Below are 25,154 nucleotides of genomic sequence, written 5' to 3'. Positions count from 1 at the left end.
AGGATTCTTGCCTGGAGAATCCCAGGGACAGAGGAGCCTAGTGGGCTGCCGTCGATGGGGTCGCACAGAGTCGGACACAACTGAAGCGACTTAGCAGCAGTAGCAGCAGCAACCTTATCCAAGGCTCTTTATGTTTTTACTAGGCTCCTGACGTTGAACATTCAAACGCACAGCGTCCCTCACAAACCTTTAAGACATTGGTCTATCCTTAGCAGTGGGTGGAGCCTTAGATGGGCTAGAGCTCGGGATTGGCCAACATCTCCCTGGAAGAGGCGTTTTCCTCTTGCTGTTCTGTCAGCCGTGGTAAAAAAAGTGATTCCTTTACTGCAGTATTCCTTTTCGCCCCGAGAATCTCGCGATATTTCGGCCAAAGGGACCTAGCGACGCGTAGGGAGCCGCCGAGGCCATTGGGGGTGGCGGGCACCGGAGCCTGCAAGGGCCAGGTCAGGTGGGGAGGGCGAGTGCGTGCTGCTTGCGACACTTGGGCTCGGTCCGGGCCAGCCACCCAGACCTCAGGGAAGTGTTGTGGACGGCGTGGCCCTCCCGGCCGGTGAGTCGGCCGGGGGTCGCGGCCGCTGGGTCGACCCAGAGCTTCACCTGGGCCCGCGTGGACTGTGACAGGTGCGCAGACGAGCGCGGCGCTCCGCCCGCTAGCTGGCCCGCCCCCTCCGGGCCTCACAGGCCGGGGCTCGGGATGAGCTGCGGGCCGCAGCTGAGCGGCTCTGGCTTCTGGCGCCTGTCGCTGCAGAACGGCCGCCGCCCGTGAAGGAAAGGGAGGGAAGCGACCGCTGACCCCGGGCATGAGCCGGACACGACGTCAGTTGCTGGACTGAGGCGCAGACATGAACCTGCACCAGGTGCTGACCGGGGCCGTGAATCCCGGCGATCACTGCTTCTCGGTGGGCAGCGTCGGCGACCAGCGCTTCACGGTGAGTGAGGGAGGCTCCCTCGTCGCCCGTGGCGAGTCCGCGCCCCTGAGTCAGCCGGTCTCGGCCCAGAGCAGCGGGCGGAGGCCCAGAAAACCTCGTCGCCCTTGCGGGGGTCCCCCACGTCCCACGGGGAGGTCCCCACTCTTTAGGGTCGGCAGACCTGGCCTTTGAGAACGGAGGCGGCAACAGCACTTTGGTCATTGAGCTACTTAATGTTTACAGAGACTACACTCGGAAGCTAGAATGTTTTGTAGGATATTTTTCAAGTTTTAATCTGACATCTTTGGGTTGGGGTGGTTTAACAATGTCGTTTCTGTGTAATGTGTGTGGGGGCTTTTTATTGTTCAAGTCCATAGGCTCTTAATTGTTAAGTTTAGAAATAGCTGGGATTAGTTTCATTTCTTCCTCTGAGTTAAAGTCAAGTTTTTGTAGTTATAAAGAGTGGGTGTCTTAAAAAAAAAAAGTTAAAACAGTTACTAATTGTTTGCTGTCAACAACTAGCGCGTACAGTGCTTTTCATTTAGTTTTCTTTAAGTTCACTGGGAATAATTTTGGGAAGAGAAAACTATTTTTGTTAATGGTTCAGTCCTGCCATCCTTGCACTCAGTATTTGAGTGTAGAAGTCCTGGGAGACTTGTATTTATTTTAGATTGTTCGTATTAATTACCAAAAGTTGCATTACTGTTTTTCAGTAAAACTCCTCTTTCATTTCTAGTAGTTCCATGTTAAAGTTTAAATGGAAGTGTCGTATTTTTCATTTGTCTTCCCCAGATAGTGAAAGGAGGGCCCCAAACTTTTGCTTCTTACCAGAATATTGACATTTTCTTCCTTAACTATAATTTTTTAAAGAATTTTCTGTAGTTATTATAATGATTTCAAGCTTTAGATCAGTATTGCACATAATAGTCTATGTCTAAATATAGGGCTCATGATTTTTACTACAACTTGAATAGTTATTAAGCTATCTCTTAATAGTTGTGATTAAGTTACTTAATTTTGCATGTATAAATGAAGCAAATTGAACAGCTTAATAGATACCCCAGGTTTTCTTTTTATCCATTTTTGACTATTTTTTGTCATATTTGTCAGTCAATAAATAATAGAAAAGAACCCAGTAATCATTATTTAATATGGTGTAGTGTAGTCACTTAGTACCTGAATTTGCTTTTAGTGCCAACCAAGTACTTTGCTTTTGAATAGTCTGTTCCTTCCCTGTAGAATGACTCATATATGCCTTAAATTGCACTTGACACTAGGAATTTTAGGGATTCTAATTCTAAATGTTAACCTTGCTTCAGTGCTCAAAGGAGAGAGTGAACTCTGAGGGTGGTAGAGGGCCACCAGAGTCTCCCAGCAGTTGAACATTACTGTTGCTGTTCAGAAAATAAAGATCATCATAAGGAAATGTTTCTAATGGGAGATTTTTGGATGGTAACATTTCATTCTCTTGACATCTCCTAAAGTTATATGAATGCTCCTCTAATGTAAATTCTAACAACCTTATCTGAGAAGGCATTCAGAATCTATTAATATGTAAGCAGTGGTGTGAACTTCAAAGTATACAGTATGCTGACTTATTTATGCACCTAGATGGCCAAAGTGTTTGTAAAATTTTGGTGAATGCTTCTGTTACTTTAAAGGAGAGGTGAGTTAATGTGTCAAAGATGAGAAGAATGTCCTATGCCATCATGTAGCTTGCTGCTCAGGTTTACTGAATTTTAAAGTGTTTCCATAGACCAAGCTTTAATCACCTCCCACCAAGCCTCTTGTAGATTTCTCTCAGATCTCAGGAATCAGTGCAGTAAATAAGGTGAAAATAAACATTTTGTTGCTGTTATTTAGTATGAAGAGATCCCAGGTTTCTCTAATTCTGACGGTAGTTTATTAACAATCATCTTTTTTCCTTTGCAGCTAATCTACCCTGACTCTTTAACATTAAATTGATTTGTTATAAACTAGATTTCTTGCCTTCAGTCTTCTGGATACTATATACGTCTTAAATTTAATCTCTCTTGAAATTATCCTTTTTTCTAAAAAGTAGAACCTCTTGTTTACTCCTTGAATTTTGTTTTTAACCTCTTTTGATTTTGGCTTTTTTTTTTTTCTTTTCATAGAAAGAGAACAAACATTAGATGGTATATGGTATGTGCAGACTAAAAATCTTTCCCTAAATTCCAGTTTTACTGCACCTAGGGACATGAAATCTTCCTCTTATAGGCCCACTTGAAGAATTATTTTGTTTCTCCTGTTAAATTATACCTTCTCTAAAGACAGATTTGATGTTTGTAATTCCTCTCTTCTCATGTTTGCAGATAACTTATTTGTTCTTATTTTAAAAGATTACAAGAGATGAGATCCTGTTTTCTGAATATAGCCTGACAGGCTTTAAATTGAAATAAAATTGAATGCCTTTTCTCATGGATTCTAGATTTTAAAATATGACATTTCCAATATAGTTAATATATATGAGACACTTTTTTTTGCTGCTTAAACTGGCATCAAACTATTTTGATTTTTCTGTTAATAGGAAAACTTCCAGTAGGCAGTGACCGTGTCTGTTACACTTCGAAGCACTTTATTTGCACTTTCATTATATTAGTAACCTGTTTTGCCTTGTGTATGTCTTCCAGAGTTTCATTGTGAGTGCCTAGAACAGTGATTGAAGTACTGGTGTCACCTAATACTAGCATCATTATCTGAATTCGATTTCCAACCTAGTCCTTAGTTAGTTATATATCCATGGGGAAATTCTTTTACATCGTTTGAGTTTCTTTTTTTTTTTCTTATCTGTAAAATGAGGCTAAGGAAGGCATATTCATAGGGTTGTTACATGAAAAACTGTTAAGTTCATTGCTTGCTACCTGTAAAACTCTTAAAAATGTCAGTTATTATAAAGGCTAAACTCATAGTGCCTAGATTGAATACTAATTAAATCGATGAATAATAGTAAAGAAATCTTACTGTTATATAGTTAAAAATTGCAGTTTTAAGAAGTATTTTTAATCATTTAGATTTGAGTTCAAATAAAATACCTCAATTAAAGTTAAAAAATTTTTTTTCAATATCAGTTATTATGCATTTTACCCTAAATATCAGATGAACAAGCAGGAGAAATTTCAGGTATATTAGCAAAAATTCTTTAGTTTTTCTTTACTTACATGAATTCTTCCTTCATTCCTTTTTCCTTGTTAATTTCCTACAGTCTTTAGAGTGGAAGTATATGAGCACCTGGCCCTAATCTGTTGAAGACTTTTGTTTTTAGAAAAAAATATTTGTTTTTCATAGTTAAAAACAGGCATAGTTAGTTAGATCTGGTTTTCTAATATTTCTGTGCATGCTAGTGATATGTGCTTTAATATATAATAGATTATCTGTACTTAGAGTTGAAATTGTGTTTTTACTGAAATGGAAAGGGAGATAATTTTCAAGAGACAGATTGTGTTAATATTTAGGACTTCCTGTCTCTAGTTTGTAATTTAAATACCTTGGCTATATGAGGAATAGCAAACAAATAATAGCTCCAGACTCTTTTGTGTTGGACAACTCAGTGTTCCCAACCAAAGGGACCCAGATTAGAAGTCAAAAGACTGACTGCAGCTATCTGGATGTTGGTAGAGAAATGGAGGCTGAATTAGCATTCTCCTTCAACTTTCTGTAATAGTAAGCATCCTTTAGTTTAAATTTTTGTTTTGTTCACTGTAGGGAAGCCTTTATAGGAAGTTCTTTTCTTGGAGAAGCATGTGAATGGAGAGAATACAGGAGCGGAAAGTTTGATAATGTATGTATCTGGAGAGAGAATGATTTTTGTGGTACTCATAGGCCATTAAAGGTAAAAATTAGACTTTAAATATTTGGTTTATTTTAAAATATTGTATTTTAAGTAGTATTAAGTAAAAAAAAAGTAAAGTCTCTCAGTCGTGTCCGACTCTTTGTGACCCCATGGACTGTAGCCTACCAGGCTCCTCTGTCCATGGGATTTTCCAGGCAAGAGTACTAGAGTGGGTTGCCATTTCCTTCTCCAGGGGATCTTCCCGACCCAGGGATCGAACCCCAGTCTCTACCATTGCAGACAGACGCTTTACCATCTGAGCTACCAGGGAAGTTGAATTCTTAATGTTGTGTTTTAATAAATGAGAATAATATTAGTTACAATATGCCAGATATAAGTCATTTAACCAGGAAGTATACCAGGAAGAAATTCTTCTGATATGGTTGGTTAAAATAAAACAGTGAAAACAGGAAATCTAACTGTTATACAGAAATCACAGGATTTCCTTATTAGAATGCTGACTTGCAACCTTGTGTAATTTTTAAAATTTAGAATATTCGAGACGGTTGTCTGCCAAACTAAAAGTTAAAAATCATGTTTGTTGTATGCTAAATAGCATGCATATGAACTCAGTTTTTTCTTTGCACCTTGTTTAGCCTCAGTTAGTAATCGTGATATTACATGTGCCTAATAAAAGGATTTTCATTTGTCAATTTAATTTTCATTGCTTAGTAATAGGTTATTCTGATTACAGATCTTTTGATAGAAGCAGCTAGTGTATCAATTGTAATATATGCATATTACTTTTGAAACTTGGATAGCATGGCAGTTTATTTGATAAACCAGTTCTGTTCTTTTAATTATTGTTTTAATAATAATAGGGCAACTTGAAGTTTTTAGAACCATTTGTTTTGTAAAAAATCTATGAAACTGTAGATTTTGGTTTAAAATATTATGTATAGTATATTTAAAACCAGGTAGATTAGTAGAGATGGATTATTTTTAAATCATACATATACAATTTTGTTTATTTTTTCTTTAGTTTGTTAATGTGTGAATTATTAATACGTTAAGCTTTAAAAATTGAAGTATAGTTGATTTACAATATTGTGTTACTTTCAGGTTTACAGCAAAGTGATCTGGATTTATATATGTGTATATATTATGATTATTTTTCCATTATAGGCTATTATAAGACATTGAATATTATTCCCTGTATTAAATAGTAAATCCTTATTGCTTTTCTGTTTTCTGTTTAGTAGTTCATGTCTGTTAATCCCATCCTACTATTTATCATTTGCCCCCTTCCCTTTTCCTTGCCTGGCGTGCTGTAATTCGTGGGGTCGCAAAGAGTCGGACACGACTGAGCGACTGAACTGAACTGAACTTTTCCTTTTGGTGACTCTAAGTTTGTTTTCTTCATCTGCGCGTCTGTTTCTGTTTTGTATGTAGATTGATTTGTATAGTTTTTTAAATTCCACATATGAATACTATCACACAATATTTGTCTTTTTTTCTCCCTGACTTCACTTAGTGTGGTATTCTCTAGATCCATTCATGTCGCTGCAAATGACAATATTTTATTCTTTTTATGATAAGTCCATTGTATATATGTACCGTGTCATCTTTATACATTTATCTGTTGATGGACACTTAGGTTGCTTCCATGTCTTGGCTGTTTAAATAATGCTGCTATGAACTTTGGGTGCAGAGCCCATTTTAAAGTTTGTTTTCCCAGTTTGGTTTGGTGTACTTAATGCTTATTAACTTGCCGTGTTGTGTAAACTCTAGTGATTGAATTAATTTTAATAATCTATTTAAAATATCCATAAGATGCGTCTATTTCAAGTGATTTTTGCATGATACCCAGTTTGGATTATCTGTACAGGTTCACCTCGCTCTGTTTTTTTTCCCCTAAGCGTTATTGAGATACAATTGGCATTAACATTGTGTAAATTTAAAGTATACAATGTTATGACTTGATACACATACATATTATAAACTATTTACCACAATGAGATTAGTTAACATATCCTTTACCACACATAATTACCACTTTGTTGTTAAGATGAAAACATTAAAGCTTTATTCTAATAGCAACTTTCAACTGTACAATATAGTATTGTTAGCCATAGTCACCCTGCTATACATTAGATTCCTGGAATTTACTCATCTTATGACTGAAAGTTTGTATCCTTTGACCAACGTCTCCCATTTTCCCACCCACAGCCCCTGGCAATCACCATTCAATTCTGTTAGTAAAATATTTCTATTAGTAAAACTGTTTTTAGATTCCACATATAAGTGGAATATATATGTACAGTATTTGTCTTTCTCTGACTTAGCATAATGCCTTCAAGGTTATCACAAGTGGCAGGGTTTTATTTTTTTGTGTGTAACCAAATAATATTCTTTTGTTTTTGTGTATGTGTATAAAACATATTTTTTTAAAATCCATTCATTCACTGATGGACACTTAGGCTGTTTCCATATCTTGGCTTTTATGAACAATGCTGGAATGAATATGGGAGTGCAGATATCTCTTATAGTGATTTCACTGTCTTTGGACAAGTTGAATTGGTGGAACATATGGTGGTTTTGCTTTTAATTTTTTCAGGACTCTTCCATACTGTTTTTGTTTGCTTGCTTGTTTTTGTTTCTTTTGCCTGTGCAGTGTCTTCATTGCTGTGGGTGGGCTTTAGCTAGTTGCAGCGAGTGGGGACTACTCTCTAGCTGCAGTGCATGCGCTTCTCATTGCAGTGGCTTCTCATTGTGGATGTGGGCTCTAGCGTGCACGGGCTTCAGTAGTTGCAGCACGCAGTCTCAGTAGTTGTGGCGTTTGGACTCTAGAGTGTGGGCTTCAGTAGTTGTGGCCCATGGGCTCAGTAGTTGGGGCCCACAGGCTTAGTTGCTTTGTCACATGTGGAATCATGTGGGCCGGGGATTGAACGTGTGTTCCTGCATTGACAGGCAGATTCTTAACCCCTAGACCACCAAGGAAGTCCTCTTCCGTATTGTTTTTCACAGTGGCTATGCCAGTCTACATTCTCACCAAGAGTACACAAGGATTCCTTTTCTTCACATTTTTACCAACACTTATCTTTTATCTTTTTGATGATAGCATCCTAATGGGTGTGAAGTGATATCTCATCCAGTTTTGATTGGCATTTCCCTGATGATTAGTGATATTGAACGTCTTTTCATGTACCTATTGGTCATCAGTACATCTTCTTTGGAAAAATGTCTGTTGGAGTCCCCTGCCCATTTTTAATTGGATTGTTTTTGCTATTGAATTATGAGCTCTTTCTATATTTTAGATAATAACTTTTTATCAGATAAAGTTTGCAAATACTTTCTCCCATTTTGAAGGTTACCTTTTCATTTTGTTGATGGTTTCTTTTGCTGTGCAGAAGCCTTGCAGTTTAGTGTAGTCTTATTTATTATTGCTTTTATTGCTTGTGCTTTTGGTGTTCCATTAATCATCACTGATTGCCAAGGGGCTTTCCCCCTATGTTTTCTTCTAGGAGTTTTGTTTCCAGTTTTATTTTTCAAGTTTAAGTTTTTGATTCATTTTTGAGTTTATTTTTGTGTGTGATGTAAGACACGGGTTCAATTTCATTCTTTTGCACAGGGATGTCCAGTTTTCCCAGTGTCAACTTATTGAAGAAACTCTCTTTTCTCTATTGTATATTCTTGGCACCTTTGTCAACAATTAATTGACCATATATGTGTAGGTTATGTCTAGGCTTATGATTCTGTTCCTTAGGTCTCTGTGTCTGTTTTTATGCTGATACCATATTGTTTGGGTTATTATAGTTTTGTAATATAGTTTGAAATCAGGAAATGTGATGATTCCAGCTTAGTTATTCCTTAAGATTGCTTTGGCTATTTGGGGTCTTTTGTGGTTCCATTGTGAATTTTAGGATTTTTTTTTTCCCCCTGTGTGAAAAATGCTACTGGAATTTTGATAGAAATTACATTGAATCTATAAATGGTTTTGTGTAGTATGGACATTGTAATGATATTAACTTTTCTAGTTCGAGAACAAAAGACGTCTTTTCATTTATTTGTGTAATCTTCAGTTTCTTTAATCTGTGTCTTGATAGTTTTCAGTGTCCAAGACTTTTCACCTGGTTAAAGTTTTTCTAAAGTATTTTATTCTTTTTGATGCTGTTATAGATTGGATTGTTTCCTTAATTTCTTTTTTGAATAGTCTATTGTTAGTGTACAGAAATGCAGTTATTTTCTTATGTTGATTTTGTGTTCTGCAACTTTGCTGACTTTGTTTATTAGTTCTAAAAGTTTTTTGGTAGAGACTTCAGGGTTTCTATATGTAGTATCTTGTATTCTGAAAACAGACAATATTATATCTTCCTTTCTGATTCAAATGCATTTTATTTCTGTTTCTTGCCTAATTACTCTGGCTGGGACTTCCAATATTAGGTTGAATAGAATTGGTAAGTGTGGGCATCCTTGTCTTGTTCCTGATCTTACAGGAAAGCTTTTAGCTTTTTACCATTGACTGCATTAGCTGTGAGCTTGTCATATATGGCCTTTATGGAACCATCCTGCATCTCAGGGATAAATACAACTTGATTATGGTGTATGATCTTTTTAGTGTGCTATTGAAATCAGTGTTTTGCATCTGTTGAAGATTTTTGCATCTATATTCATCAGAGAAATTGGCCTGTAGTTTTCTTGTAGTGTCCTTGTATAGCTTTGGTATATATAAAACTTTGGTGCCAAAGTTTTTTCCTTCTCAGTCTCCAAGGCTGAGAATATATTAGTCAAATTCTGTGTTCATAAATTACTTAGTATTTTCCTGCCGTCTTTCTTTCAGTGTAGATGTAGTATTTGTTTGTAATGTAGTTAGTTCATTTGTTCCCCCCCACCCATTCTGATTGCTTTATTTATGATGTTAATAAGTTTCAGAAATCATAACTAGCATCCATTGGTAGATGAATGAATAAAGAAGATGTGTGGGTGTATGGCTGTCTGGGGAGGCCTTACAAATAGCTGTGAAAAGAAGAGAAGAGGAACGCAAAGGAGAAAAGGAAAGATATAAGCATCTTTGGAATGCTTTGGAACATCTGAATGCAGAGTTCCAGAGAATAGCAAGAAGAGATAAGAATGCCTTCCTCAGCGATCAATGCAAAGAAATAGAAGAACAACAAAATGGGAAAGACTAGAGATCTCTTCAAGAAAATTAGAGATACCAAGGGAACATTTCATGCAAAGATGGGCTCAATAAAAGACAAAAATGGTATGGACATAACAGAAGCAGATTAACAAGAGGAGGCAAGAATACACAGAGGAACTGTACAAAAAAGATCTTCACGACCCAGATAATCACGATGGTGTGATCACTCATCTAGAGCCAGATATCCTGGAATGTGAAGTCAAGTGGGCCTTAGAAAGCATCACTATGAACAAAGCTAGTGGAGGTGATGGAATTCCAGTTGAGCTATTCCAAATCCTGAAAGATGATGCTGTGAAAGTGCTGCACTCAATATGCCAGCAAATTTGGAAAACTCAGCAGTGGCCACAGGACTGGAAATGGTCAGTTTTCATTCCAATCCCAAAGAAAGGCAATGCCAAAGAATGCTCAAACTACTGCACAATTGCACTCATCTCACACACTAGTAAAGTAATGCTCAAAATTCTCCAAGCCAGGCTTCAGCAATACGTGAACCGTAAATTTCCTGATGTTGAAGCTGGTTTTAGAAAAGGCAGAGGAACCAGAGATCAAATTGCCAACATCCACTGGATCATGGAAAAAACAAAAGAGTTCCAGAAAAACATCTATTTCTGCTTTATTGACTATGCCAAAGCCTTTGACTGTGTGGATCACAATAAACTGTGGAAAATTCTGAAAGAGATGGGAATACCAGACCACCTGACCTGCCTCTTGAGAAACCTTATATGCAGGTCAGGAAGCAACAGTTAGAACTGGACATGGAACCACAGACTGGTTCCAAATAGGAAAAGGAGTACGTCAGGGCTGTATATTATCACCCTGCTTATTTAACTTATATGCACAGTACATCATGAGAAACACTGGACTGGAAGAAACACAAGCTGGAATCAAGATTGCTGGGAGAAATATCAATAACCTCAGGTATGCAGATGACACCACCCTTATGGCAGAAAGTGAAGAGGAACTCAAAAGCCTCTTGATGAAAGTGAAAGTGGAGAGAGAAAAAGTTGGCTTAAAGCTCAACATTCAGAAAACGAAGATCATGGCATCCGGTCCCATCACTTCATGGGAAATAGATGGGGAAACAGTGGAAACAGTGTCAGACTTTATTTTTTTGGGCTCCAAAATCACTGCAGATGGTGATTGCAGTCATGAAATTAAAAGACACTTACTCCTTGGAAGGAAAGTTATGACCAACCTAGATAGCATATTCAAAAGCAGAGACATTACTTTGCCAACAAAGGTCCGTCTAGTCAAGGCTATCGTTTTTCCAGTGGTCATGTATGAATGTGAGAGTTAGACTGTGAAGAAGGCTGAGCGCCGAAGAATTGATGTTTTTGAACTGTGGTGTTGGAGAAGACTCTTGAGAGTCCCTTGGACTGCAAGGAGATCCAACCAGTCCATTCTGAAGGAGATCAGCCGTGGGATTTCTTTGGAGGGAATGATGCTAAAGCTGAAACTCCAGTACTTTGACCACCTCATGCAAAGAGTTGACTCATTGGAAAAGACTCTGATGCTGGGAGGGATTGGGGGCAGGAGGAAAAGGGGATGATAGAGGATGAGATGACGGGATGGCATCACTGACTTGATGGACGTGAGTCTGAGTGAACTCTGGGAGTTGGTGATGGACAGGGAGGTCTGGTGTGCTGCGATTCATGGGGTCGCAAAGAGTCGGACACGACTGAGCGACTGAACTGAACTGAACTGAACTGTAGATGTATGTGTGTATACATGTGTATATATACATCTTCTTCATTCATCTACCAGTGGATGCTGGTTATGATTTTTTAAATTATTAAATTTATTCATACATACATATGTACATGTATACATACACACATACACATATGCATTCATTTTTGTCCATATATGTGTACACACAATGCCTACACACACACACACACACAATGGAATATTAATCATAAAAAAGAGTGAATTCTTGCCATTTGTGACGAAATATGTGGATCTAGAGGGTATTATGCTAAGTGAAGTAAGTCAGGCAAAGACAAGTAAGTCAGCCCTTTTCTACTTGTTTTTTTAGTTTTTCACTTAATACTATCTCCTAGAAATCACTCCAAGTCAGTTCATAGGTTTCTTCCTCATTCTTTTTATAGCTGTGTAATACTCCATTGTGCCTATGTCCTGTAGTTTATTCAACCAGTATTCTGTGCACAGCAGGATTTTTAAGGAGATACTTACATACTCTTGAAAATAATTGAGATACAGAACAAAATGCAAATATAGTTTGAATCTTTAATTCGTTCTATGTTTAATTAATTACATTATCAAATAAACTATGCCACTGCTGCTAAGTCCCTTTAGTCGTGTCCGACTCTGTGCGACCCCATAGACAGCAGCCCACCAGGCTCCCCCGTCCCTGGGATTCTCCAGGCAAGAACACTGGAGTGGGTTGCCATTTCCTTCTCCAATGCATGAAAGTGAAAAGTCAAAGTGAAGTCGCTCAATCGTGCCGGACTCTTAGCAATCCCATGGACTGCAGCCTACCAGGCTCCTCCGTCCATGGGCCAGGCAAGAGTACTGGAGTGGGGTGCCATTGCCCCTCTCTGAAAATATAAAAATTAAAATTCTATAGTCAAGAAAATCAGATTTTTTTTTTTATTATAAAGCCCGAAGGATAATAGTCAACTCATGAAGTGTGGATTGCAGTTGGTTATATTCTTTTTTTGTTGTTTTTGTTTTTTCCATTTACCAGTTTATTGCCATCCACTAGTTGTAACTCTGAAAGAAGAAAGGGCAGACTGAATGAGAGAGATATTCTAGATGAAGATCAATAACATTTATTTGACTTAAAAATTTACCAAAATTGGGCTTCCCTGGTGACTCAGACAGTAAAGCATCTGTCTGTAATGCAGGAGTCCTGCGTTCGATCCCTGGGTCGGGAAGATCCCCTGGAGAAGGAAATGGCAACTCACTCTAGTACTCTTGCCTGGAAAATTCCGTGGATGGAGGAGCCTGGTAGGCTACAGTCCATGGGGTCGCAAAGAGTCAGACACGACTGAGCAACTTCACTGGTTACCAAAATTAGGAATAGATAGCTTTGCATCTTCTAGTACTATCACTAAGGAAAAGTTAACTGACAGGCTGTGATAATATAATACAGTAGCAGGAAAAAACCAAGGGTAATCCAGGACTGGATAAGTCTTTGAATGATCATGGTTTATTTGTATTATGAGTTGGTGTCTTTCTGTTGGGTAGGTATCTATTTCTGAGATAACTTTGCATTTATCAAGTCTGAAGATATTCAGTACTTGTTTTAAACATTAATTAATTAAGCAATAATTTTGTGAGGTACTTCAGGATTAATGTAGAATTGATTCAGGAAAATTTAGTCATGATTGACAAAAACAGGTGCAACACAATATCTAAAAGTAGATAGATAATAGCAGTACATGAAAAGAAGGCAGAGGTTATGAACACGTTAAAATGTGTGTGTGTGTGTGTGTGTGTGTGTTTGTATGTGTGTATATATATATATATATATATATCCTGGCTAATGGAAATTGAAAAAAATTTGTGTTGTGAGAAGAAAATCTAAATTGTAAACACTCTGCATTTAATATAATATTTTGGTAAACAGTGACAGTATTTTATCAAAATTTAAAATTCAGGAGAAAATCAGTTTCTAAAATATTAAAGTATTTTAGAGGCTCATTAATAAAAAGTTTTCTTAAATTGCTTTTTGGAATTTATTCTTGAGGATAATCTTGTGACAAACCTTGTGATCCTGTCGTGGGTATTTACGCAGAGGTGAGCAGACCATCATGAGGTTTTTTGTTTGTTTTCTGAGCCAGTTTTTTCCACTATGTGACACTAGTAGAACCACACTTGATTTCTCTTAATTCTTTTTAGGAAGATCTCAGGCAAGCATGCTTAACTAAGGAAGTTCCTGTGCTACCACTGAAAGAGCACTAGAACAGAAGTCAAAATCAAGCCCACTCTGCCACTCTAGAAGCTGTCAGCCAGTTTAGGCCCAATTTTTTTGATAAATTTGAGCAGATTTATTTGTATGTTCTCTCAAATCCGTTTTCTAAAATTTTTTATAGCTTATACAGAACCATTTTGGCCTTCGTAGGATTTATGGTCATGAAGTATATATATTAAGTATAATATTTTTTGCATTAAGTAAATTGTATGTATATGTGCAAAAGAGATGAGAAAGTAAAGAATTACTGAGATTTTCAGAACTTACCAGGATGGAAAACAGTTTGTGATGGATGTTTTATTTTCAGAGTTATGCTGCATATAAATTCTAGGATGACAGTCATGTGCTCTTAAATGGAAGAAACTTTTTGTGATCTAAGATCAGAGAACAAGATGAACTTGAACCCTACCTTTTTGTCATGGACTTGAACTTGTAGTGATGGAAATGGATAACAAGCAAGATATTTACAAATTGTGGTATATGCTATGAAGAAAGGGAGGAAGAATATGCTAGAGGAAAGGGAGCAAGAATATGAGTACATTCAGGACAGGGAGGCCTGGCGTGCTGCAATTCATGGGGTCGCAAAGAGTCGGACACGAATGAGTGACTGAACTGAACTGAGACTTGAATGTTGAAAAGAAGTTAGACAAACACCAGACAGGTAGAAGCAAGGTAAACCACCCTGAGGTGGAAAAAGATTGATATGCCCAAGGAACAGAAAAAAGAGTAATATAGGGGCAGGAGCCATTTGAAGGGATGAAAGAGTAGCTTGAGATGGATTTGGGAAATTAGGACAATCATTTAGCACATTGACAAAGGTAAGTTGAGATTTTGTTCCAAGTCCAATGAGGAAAATATTGAAGGGACTTAATCAGGGAAAATTACTTGGTGTAATAAACATTTTTAAAAGATCACTTTTGTCTTTGTGTGGAAAGGAGTTATAGAGGGAAGCAAGAATGGAAGTGATCAGTGTATAAGCAATCATGCAGGAGAGAGATTATGGTCGTTTAGATAAGTGCAGTAGCATTCAATCAAAATGGAAGAAATGAAAGGAATTGGTATATATTTTGCAGATAGGACTGACTGATGGGTCTGTATATGGGAGGTAAGGGAAATATTCTCAAATAATAAAGATTTAAAAAAAAAGAATATAATATTTAATACCAGTGTTTTATATGATAAAATATTTTGTTGACAATTTTATCATTTTTATTTTATTTTGTTCTTTTTTGTTTTGTTTTTAGGCTTATGCATCTGGATGTGACATTGTTATACTGGGAAGTGATTTTGAAAGACTGCAAGTAATCCCAGGAGCTAAACATGGAAATATTCAAGTAGGATGTGTAGATTGTTCAATGCAACAAGGCAAGGTTTGTAATCTTGAGATTTACAAATATGAGATTTGTTTTGAGTATGGTTTTTGTCAGTATAGTCTCTGAAGTATCATTTCTTGTTGAATTAGAGACTTATTGTGTTTCCAAGACAATGTAGCTACAGATTTCTTTGTCTCTCTAGATGTACCCTAGAGAACAAAATTCGTGACTTAAATGTATCTTAGAGACTGTCAGGAATTATATTCTTGTATAATCTTGAAATATAGCATAATTTTCTCCATGAGTTGACAGATATAATATTTATTGCCTGTAGAGTAGATGTAAAGCTTACTTATTTCAAAATTTATTGGATTGAAGGAAAGGAATAACAGTAAACTTCAGTCTATTTAGAAATAAACTCCTGAAAAGAAATTATTGTTAGAGTCCTACTTTGTCTTTAAACAGGTAGTTATCTCCTTGTAACTTTGGGATAAACTTTGTAAAAAAAATCAACATATAAACGCTATAATTTTTTAAGTTTAAATTTTAGAAGGAAGTGCTTCTTGATACCATAGGCATCAATATTTTATCATTACTGTTTTTATCTTTGTAGTACTACCAGATTAGTTTTCCTAAGAAAATTTGTCTGCATTTTACTTGTTATTCATTTGCTTTAAACTGTTCTTAGATTCCCATTACTCTAGAAAAGTTTAAGTTGTTCACCTTGGTTTGAGACTTTCTTTAGCCCACTCACACCTACCTTTTTGGCTTCGTGTTCATTATTCTGTTTCTGGCTGGGCTGATGGTCAGTCACCTCCCAACATACTTTACTTCTTTTAGTATTTACACTTGTATTCATACTGTGCCCTATTTCTAAAATTGAACACTCACTGCAGTTTGAAATCCTAGCCACACATAAAGGCACAAGCTAAACACTCCTGGATGAACTCAGTGTAGATGATTTCTGTATTCTCAGAACTCCTAAGAAAAATATCTTAAAAATATAAAAATATCCACTCCCATATGTATGTTATATCCTCATTTCTTACTCTTCTTCACTAGGTTGCATGTTCTTATTTCTATTCCTGATCATTCATTCTATCTATATATCTGATTTCTGATGTTTTAATATTCTTCATTTGTGACTCACTCAGGCTGCAGTTGTAGCTACTTCATAAAACAAAGCCAGCAATGTTTATTTTTCATTAAGGGGTACATTTTAAAGATACTCAAATAGAATATTGAAAAAGTATACTTCTTAAAGAGTTCACAAAGGAATAGATTTAAGTTTTATCTCCAATAATTTAAATATACACTGACAGAATTGTGAACTTTCGAGGACAGATAACCTAAAAACTGATTTTTAAGTCATCAAATTCCATAAGGAATACATTAATACATTTTCTTATGTGAGGAAGGGAATTAACATTTAGCGTCTTTACCAGATGCTTTACAGATGTTACTTCAATCCTCAATTCTACTAGGAAGATAATGTAATACATATTGTAAATATAGATAGGGAAACTGAGGTTCAAAGAGATTACCTTGCTGGTATACAGTAAGTGACAGTGCTGGGATTCTGACCCAGATATGGTAACCCCAAAACTGACATTCTCAAGTATTGCTGAAAGAAATTTTGTGTTGAGTATTTTGTAAGTTATACTATTCATTTCCTTTGCTCTTTTGATTCATAAGTAACAACATATTTATAAGTTTTCTTTGTTTTTTCTTTTTAAAAGATTGCAGCATCCTATGGAAATGTTATTTCTGTTTTTGAACCAGTTAACCTACCGAAGCAAAAGAAAAATTTGGTCAGTAATTTATCTTTTTCTATTAGAAATGGAAATGTGTATTAAAAGATAACATTTTTAAGAGTACAAAATTAGAGTGATTGTCACATAAATCAGTATAAATTGTACACTGTAAATAAAGACAACATGCTAAATGCCACTTCCTTTTTTAAAATGTGTAAATGTTTCATTGAAGTAGAATTAAACTAAATTGTGCTTACTGAATTATCTTGAAATGCCTTTTTTCCCCCGTCTGTCATTTTTTTCTTTTATTAAGTATTTGAAGAGTCAACAACTTGAAATTTGTCAATTACTTTATTAATAGTGGCAAATATCATTGTCCAGTCATATGTGGTACTTATTTTTGTTTCTGTGATCTTCTTTCGTATAGCTTTTTTCTTTGTATATTTTGTTCTTAAAGTGACATGTTTTGATTGCAAAATCTTAACATACCCCTTGGACTTAATTTCTTGCCCTTATTAAATCATGTAATAATTGTTAGTGGGTCAGTGAATGTTTTTTCTTTATAAGGAATCTATATTCAGGAATAGTTCTGAAAGTTGCTTAAAACAATAGTTTATAAATATTGAGGTTATGTAGTAGATTTTTTGTGTTTTGATACTCTTAAATATAGCAGACCAGGGTATTTTACCCATCTCTACTGAAGGTTAAACTACTGATTTTAAGTGAAACAGGATCAGCATAGTGTGGTCTAAAGACCATTGTAGTAGGAGTCATAGAAATGGTTTATCTGCTGCTCTTTAGCTGTTTGATATTAGGCAAGTCAGCCTTAAGCGGCTCTTTGCTCAATTCCAAAATTGTTTAACATCTATTTATTCTTGATTTCAAAGACTGGAAATGTGTTAAATGTGAAAAATTAAACAATGTGTTAATAATAGATTTATCTTATGTATCCTTTGATAGTTTTCATTTCATTTTCACTTAGCTTATTAATATCTTACAAATTCCCTCTGACTTAGTTGGACAGCTGTTATTTCTTTTTTATAAATAAGGCAGCAGAGGTTCAAAAATATGTGACTTGAGCAATGAAACAGCAGTTGAGCCAGAGATCTAAGAGTGAAACTAGTTGTCTTGATCCCTAGGTGTGAACATTCTTTTTCCTTACCTTGTGTTAATGAAAAATATTTTCTCTAGGTTAATTGATGTCCATTTAAAACTTTCATGGAAGGAGAATCCACACTTCTCTCATTTCTGTTTGTGTTTATATTATTATCTATGAATCCAGTGTTAGAGGCTCTCATACCCTTAGGAATTAGTAGTTGATAGTACTAAAAACATATTTTATAGGTGGTTGTTCCTTCTAAAACACTGTATTCCAAATACTAGTCAATAAATATTTGTTGAATGAAATAACTGACTTTAAAAAATCAGTTTTTTATGTTAAAATGCCTTTATTAATAAAAGTAGAATTGAGAATTTCAGTTATAACTCTTATAATTGTTTAATATAATAGTCTGAAAAATTCAGTAAGAAGAGGCTGGTTTATTGGTAGCAGCACTGAGTTTGCAGAGAGGGCAGGGAAAAAAGCCTGATGAGTAAAGGGAAAACTGGATCAAATGGAAAAATTATTAACTTGAAAGATGCTCAGAATCTTTAATTCCAAGATATAGTATCAGAGAATCTTTAGAGCCTCATAAAAATATTATTTTATTTGTACATTCTGGAATATTCTGTCAAGATGGTAGTTTTTCACAAGAGGTGCACTTCAGAATCACTAGTTGATAGTGTGTCCAGGCCCTGCTCTGGGGAATTGTAAATCTGTACCTGTGGGACTGCCTACATACTTGTTCATCTAGTTGTAGAGGAAGTCTTCTGATGATTGAGAGCCATTTCTGCAAAATGTGCTTAGTTGCTCAGTTGTGTCTGACTCTCTGTGACCCCATGGACTGTAGCCCGCGAGGCTTCTCTGTCCATGGTGATTCTCCAGGCAAGAATACTGGAGTGGGTTGCCATGCCCTCTTCCAGGGGATCTTCCCAACCCAGGGATTGAATCCAGGTCTCCAGCTTCACAGGCGAATTCTTTACCATCTGAGCCACCAGGGAAGCCCATATAGTGTTTCATAAAAGCGTATTCAGCAGGTCACCTGTATCAAAATCACTTGGAGATGTTGGTTTAAAGTACAGATTTCTGTGCCCAGTCCAGGACCTTTTGAATCTGAACATTTGGGCATGGGTCTTGAGAGTGTGAGTTTTTAGTAAACATTTCACATTATTTTCATACCAAAGTATGGGAACCACTACACTCAGAGAGTGTTTATGGGTCTCAATCTATTAGAGGTTAGAGAAGTCAACTTAGTAGGCCACAACCTGACTTTATAAGAAAATGAAAAAGAATAGAAATGTTAGAGTTCATCACATGTATTAAGAGTAAACTTAGATTGCATTTATGTGTATGCATATATGTATTCTGGGTTACAGTGCAATGTGTATTTCTTACTGATCTGCATGTTAAAAAAGTTTGAAAAATACTGCTGTAAGGGATGAAAAGCCTTTATATTTATATAAAAGGGGTGTTAACATCTCTTATTCTGAATCTTCACACTTACCACGTGCCCTCAGGTGAAGGTGAAACAGTAAAAGAGGAGGGATCTTCAAATAGCAGAGACACAGGCATATTTAAAATTAAACCTTTGTAGCTATAATAATAATAATAAAGTAATAATAGTAACTTTAAAAGTTTGAGGTTAATACGTATATTGTCCTAGTGGCAGATACTTATTGATTGTCTAAATATAGTAAGGACAGACTTTTGGACCTTCCAGGACTGGATATGCTCTCATTGATCTCCAAACATGCTCTTTATTTTTCTTGACTAGACTGAACATTTTATTCTCTTCAAATATGACTCAGTGCTCAATTATACCTCAAAAAATGAGTACATGTATTATTAAAAATAATTAGTGTCAGTGTATACATTTGACAGAGAAGATGCCAATAATAGACTAAATGACCTTTTTTTTTTTCAAATTTTAGGAATTATATAGTCAGTGGCAGAAAAGTGGCCAATTTTTTCTGGACTCCATAGCACACAATATAACTTGGGATCCTGCAGGTAAGAAAAGAAGGATTAACTGAAATAAAACTTGTCTAGGCTATTGCTTGTTTTTACTTTCATGTATTTCAGTTCTGCTTTATGTGAAATGATAGAGAACCCAAAAGTAAGTAAAACAAGTTGTGCAGTTTTAGAGCTTATACTGAAATGAGGAAACATGCACCATAATAGTGTCCAGCTGTTGTAGGAATATGTTGTTTTGGGAAGCAGACACTAATTGTCTTTGAAGAATCAAAATTTCATTGAAGGGGAGCCTTTTAACATGAGAGTAGATGGACTTTGATAGTGAGGGTAGGGATAGGTTGAAAGTGAAAGTGTTAGTCAGTTTTGTGTCCAGATTCTTTGTGACCCCGTGGTCTGTAGCCTGCCAAGCTCCTCTGTCCATGGAATTCCCCAGGCAAGAATACCAAAGTGGGTAGCCATTCCCTCCTTCAGGGGATCTTTCTGACCCAGTCAAAACTCTGGTCTCCTGCATTGCAGGCAGATTCTTTACCGTCTGAGCCACCAGGGAGCGGGGATGGGTTGAGGATGGAAATAAACAAGTGAATTCTAAGGAGAGATAATGTGTATATGTATGTATTATCTATTTCTGCATTAAAAAATAGTCCTAAAACAATTTTTACCAGTTTACCAGAGTGAGCAAAGAAATAGAGAAAGAAAGCATAGGATATGTTCTGATACTGGTTAGTACTTCACTGAGACTGGAGTGAGTTTGGTGAAGAGATAAGAATACAGCAGATGGAAAGCCTTTACAGTCATGTAAATAATTAAATAACTTAATTCTTTTAAATTGTATAAAATGTATAGGTTTTTGAAAGTGGCTAGTGGCAAACTAAGATTTATGATTTTGCCCGATTTTTCTGGTAGCAGTGTCTTAGAATGATCAGAGACAAGAGGAACAGGAAGGTAAATATTGTATTTTAATTACCTTTGAAAAGTGCATTCACAGTAGTCTGAATGAGAAATAACTTGTTTCAGTGCCTTTATCATTGTAGGTGCTCAGTTCATATTGAGTGACTGATGAGAGGAATACACAGATATGAGATGCAGTTATGTATAGTAGATAAAATGGCTGAGGAAAAAATGTTAATTTAGAATACAAAGTTCAGAACCTTGCGAAATTGTTTTAGAAGATAAAGAGATTACTTCAGATTTTTAAAATTCACAATGTTTTAAAATATTTTCTCTCATGAGCTTGATGCTTGTTGCTAGCTGGCATCTTGCATGTGTATTTTATGCGTACAGTGAGAAGAGTAAAAATTTAACCTGGATTCAAATTTGGCATTTAGTAAGGCACTTTGTATTTAACTCTACTATGTCCAGTTTATGCCTGTTGTTCTCATATAATTATTAATAGTGTTACCTTTTATTTTCACAAGTGTTCCTGTTTGGATGATAAATTATATGGTTATTCTATGATAACACTACAATTTATTGTAATTATTTATTTATTTTTTTTTTAGACAAGGTCTTAGATTCTATTTTATTCTGTAATTTATCTGGGGCCCGTCATATATTAAACTGTCAATAAATGTTTATATATATGACTAGAAGTTTTGTGATCATGAGCAGATTACTTAACCTATCAAGAATGGTTAACTATGAATGTACTTGATGCTTTCTGTAAAAAGATATTTTAGTACTTACCTATAAAAAATATTGTTAGCAAGTGAACTGGATACTTGAAGTCTCTTATGAATAACTATAATAAAAACAATTTTTATTTGAAGTGAGTGTTCTTTAGTAATGACTTGGTAGTTGCTTGGAATTTCTGTAACTGTGGTCTGTAAGTACTAATGCTTCAGATTCAGAAGGTAGTATTGATATTATTATTGATATTGATAGTATTTTAGTTCCTTTGAAATTATCATTACAGAGTTCTATTAGAAGGTAACTACTTATTTTCTTAACATATCTGCTACTGACTTGCCAATAGTTCATGACGGTTATCTTTTAAATCATGATTTAGTTAAAATTCACAGAAAATTTTATTATTTTTCTTTTTATAATCAAAAGTTTAAAATTTAGAGGTTTTGGTTCAGAAATGGGTTATTATTATATATTTGGGAGCTATTATTGTTTTTTCAGATAACTTTATAACTATTTATAAACAGATTTAGAATATATTAAGTGAAAATTAGTATTTTAGTTTTTCTTTTTTAATTTATATTTATTTTAATTGGAGGCTAATTACTTTACAATATTGTATTGGTTTTGCCATACATCAACATGAATCCGCTAGGATGAATATACCTTATTAGTATATGCCAGGCATTGGATATAAAGAATATTTTTCAAGTGATGCTAGTAAACTGACTATTACCTTTGTATTGCTACCAGACCCACCATTGCATCTTGCTAAAATCCTAAGATTTACTATTTTAGACTTAACGCTTTCTTTTTCCCTCCTGTGATAGCCATACCTTTGCCCTTTCTGTTCAAATCAATGTATTATACTATACCCTACCTACTTTTGTTTCATTCTGTAACTAAGGTGAATTATTTTGCATTCTATATTAATTTCTTAATTTGGGGGGATACCTTAATTTCGCTCTTAGTTTATGTTAAAGAAAACTTATCAAAGTTGAATTCGCAGATACTGAGAAGTCAGGTAGTGGTTGGAGAAGTGTGGGTTGGGGAGAGTAGATAAAATAGGTGAAGGTTATGAGTTATGAAATAAATCCTGGTATGTAATGCATGACATGGCAACTATGCTTAATTCTGTACTGTGTATTTGAACCATTGCAGAGAAAGAGTAAATCTTAAAAGTTCTCATCACAAGAAAAAAATATTGTAACCATATGTGTTGATGAATGTTAACTAGACTTACTGTGGTAGTCATTTCACACTATATACAAATATTGAATCATTGTGTTACAAACTGAAAGTAATATAATGGTACATGTCAATTATATCTCAGCAAAAAAAGAACAGGTATGTTTGTTGGTAAGCTCAACAGTGGAATAATAACCATATTTAAATGGAATGTCTTGTTAGTTCTGTCTGGGTGGTTTTTATCCATCTATGAGACGTTCCACCTAATTGCTACTATTTATTGAGCTTCTGCTAAGTGCCTAGCCTGTGCCAGATACATTATATATATAATAGCTAATTCTTACAACAACTCTACACAAATTTCTAATTTTATAGGTGAGAAAACTGAGGCTCAGAGGTTGCCCAACTTGACCAAATTCACATAGCTAATTAAGTAACTTACTTGGCATTTAGACACAGGGATTTCCTATCTAAAGTCAGTGAAAGTATGGTGAAAATTATGGGTTATCTCTAGAAAAATGCACATAGTATACCTATACTTTTGCATGTATGTTATTGGAGGAGGTTTATATGCCTCTTCACGTCTATCTATTGACACCCCTCCCAGCTGAGACCCCTTGTTGTAGAATACAGATCCACTCCGCAAACTATCCCTCCATATAAAATCTTCTAACTCCCAGCTGCTTGTAACAAACTAAACTCCTTACAAACCTCAAAAATGCTTCACAATATGATGGCTTTTTTTCCCCCCCAACCTTACTTCTTTTCTTAGGTCTACTATGTGCTTTATCCCTTAACCATAAGGAGATTATGAAGCATTCTCTGGAATATAGGAACTCACATATTTCCATGCTTATGCTCATAATATTTCTCTACTGGAATGTGAACCCAGCATGAAAAAGGACAGTGTCTCATTTGTCGTTGTATTGCCAGTGCCTAGCACAGTGCCTGTTAGAAAGATGATGCTCATTAAATGTTTGTTGAAGGAGAGATTACAAGATCTGTTCTGCTTTCTGTCTAAGCTTCTTCAACAAAGTTAAAATATAGCTTTACTCCCTCATAACCCAAATCTCTTTTTATTTGACTTTTTAAAAAAGTGGTATTCTTTACAGTATTATATGAAACTCCTGAGCATGTAACTTAAGTCACTAATTAAATACCTAAATAATTATTGGTGGATGATACATATTTTTTCAGGTAATCGTCTTTTAACTGGTTCCAGCTGTTTGCAACTCTGGTCCAATAATAACTTGGAGAAGCCAGCTGAAGATGGAAATCCAGATAAAACAGATCTTAACTTTGGGGATTGGAGATGCATTTGGCAGTGCAAGTAAGCAATTAGTTAGGGGGTTAAACGAATAAATCTATTTCATATGGTCTTATGATATAAATGCATTTTCGTTTGTATAAAAGCATACTAACATAAAAAGTATTGATTTTTTTTATAATTGTGACATACCTTTTCTTATATATAGAACAGTCACCATTTCCCATGCTCTGCAGATCCTTTTTTTTTTTTAAGTTGTTGAATAAAACGCATAGGAAGAAACAGAAATGTGTAAGGCCCATAAGAGCATTCTAAATTATACAAAAGGAAGACAAAGATACCTTTCATAGTTTTGACTGAATTTTCCCATTGTGAAGAAGTATATTTTTCCCAAATTAATCTATATGTTGAATAATCACTCTTATCAAAATCTTATTGGAATTTCTACTTGTGAGTGGAGTTCAAAATATTAAAAGGACACATACGGCAAGAAAAGGAAAATTCTGAAAGAAAAGAATGAAGACATAGAGTATAGTAAAACTAATTCTAAAGCTACAACAGATCAAGCCATTTGTTGTTGATACAGGAATGGATAGATTAGGGTCCAGGGTTAGACCCAAGTACACAGAGATTCAGTATGTAAGGTGGCATTTTACATCAAGAAGGCAGCTTACTAGCTCTGTGGAGGAGAAAGCAAAGTTAGAATCTCCTTCATACTTGGCACTAAAACAAATTTAAAAGGAAGAAAAAATAATATGTATACAACAACAAAAATTCAGATGAAAATACCAGTAAATTTTCATATTTTAATACTGCCATATCAGGTATGATAGCAACTAGCCACATCTCACTTGAGCACTTGAAATATGGCTAGACTGAATTGACATGTCCTAAAAGTATAAAATACACACTGGATTTCAAAAGTTTTAAGCAAAAGAATGTGAAAGTCTAAGTTTTAGTTGATTACATACTGAAATGATAATGTTTTTGATATATTGGATTCAGTTCAGTTCAGTCGCTCAGTCATGTCCGACTCTTTGCCACCCAGTATCTCAGCACGCCAGGCCTCCCTGTCCATCACCAACTCCTGGAGTTCAC

At 35.5% G+C, this 25,154-nt stretch overlaps 1 protein-coding gene across 7 annotated transcripts in view; it reads left to right on the top strand.

The window, feature by feature from the left end:
- The first annotated feature begins 413 nt into the window (after positions 1-413).
- DMXL1 (Dmx like 1) overlaps positions 414-25,154 on the top strand; it is a 125,765-nt gene continuing 101,024 nt past the window's right edge. For 3 of the 7 annotated variants that reach the window (XM_070793286.1, XM_070793285.1, XM_070793283.1), the window contains exons 1-5: positions 415-929; positions 15,083-15,208; positions 16,891-16,962; positions 19,936-20,014; positions 23,987-24,119. In XM_070793286.1, coding sequence (XP_070649387.1) covers positions 843-929; positions 15,083-15,208; positions 16,891-16,962; positions 19,936-20,014; positions 23,987-24,119 — 497 coding nt within the window. In that variant the 5' untranslated portion in view covers positions 415-842. Of the gene's footprint in view, positions 930-15,082; positions 15,209-16,890; positions 16,963-19,935; positions 20,015-23,986; positions 24,120-25,154 lie in introns of all 7 variants that reach the window. The other 4 variants (XM_070793284.1, XM_070793282.1, XM_070793288.1 and 1 more) reach the window with 2 other exon arrangements.

The sequence above is a fragment of the Bos indicus genome, chromosome 7, assembly GCF_029378745.1.
Source record: "Bos indicus isolate NIAB-ARS_2022 breed Sahiwal x Tharparkar chromosome 7, NIAB-ARS_B.indTharparkar_mat_pri_1.0, whole genome shotgun sequence".
NCBI lineage: Eukaryota > Metazoa > Chordata > Mammalia > Artiodactyla > Bovidae > Bos > Bos indicus.
The sequence above is the reverse complement of the archived record's forward strand: the minus strand, read 5'-3'. Positions and strand labels throughout refer to the sequence as shown.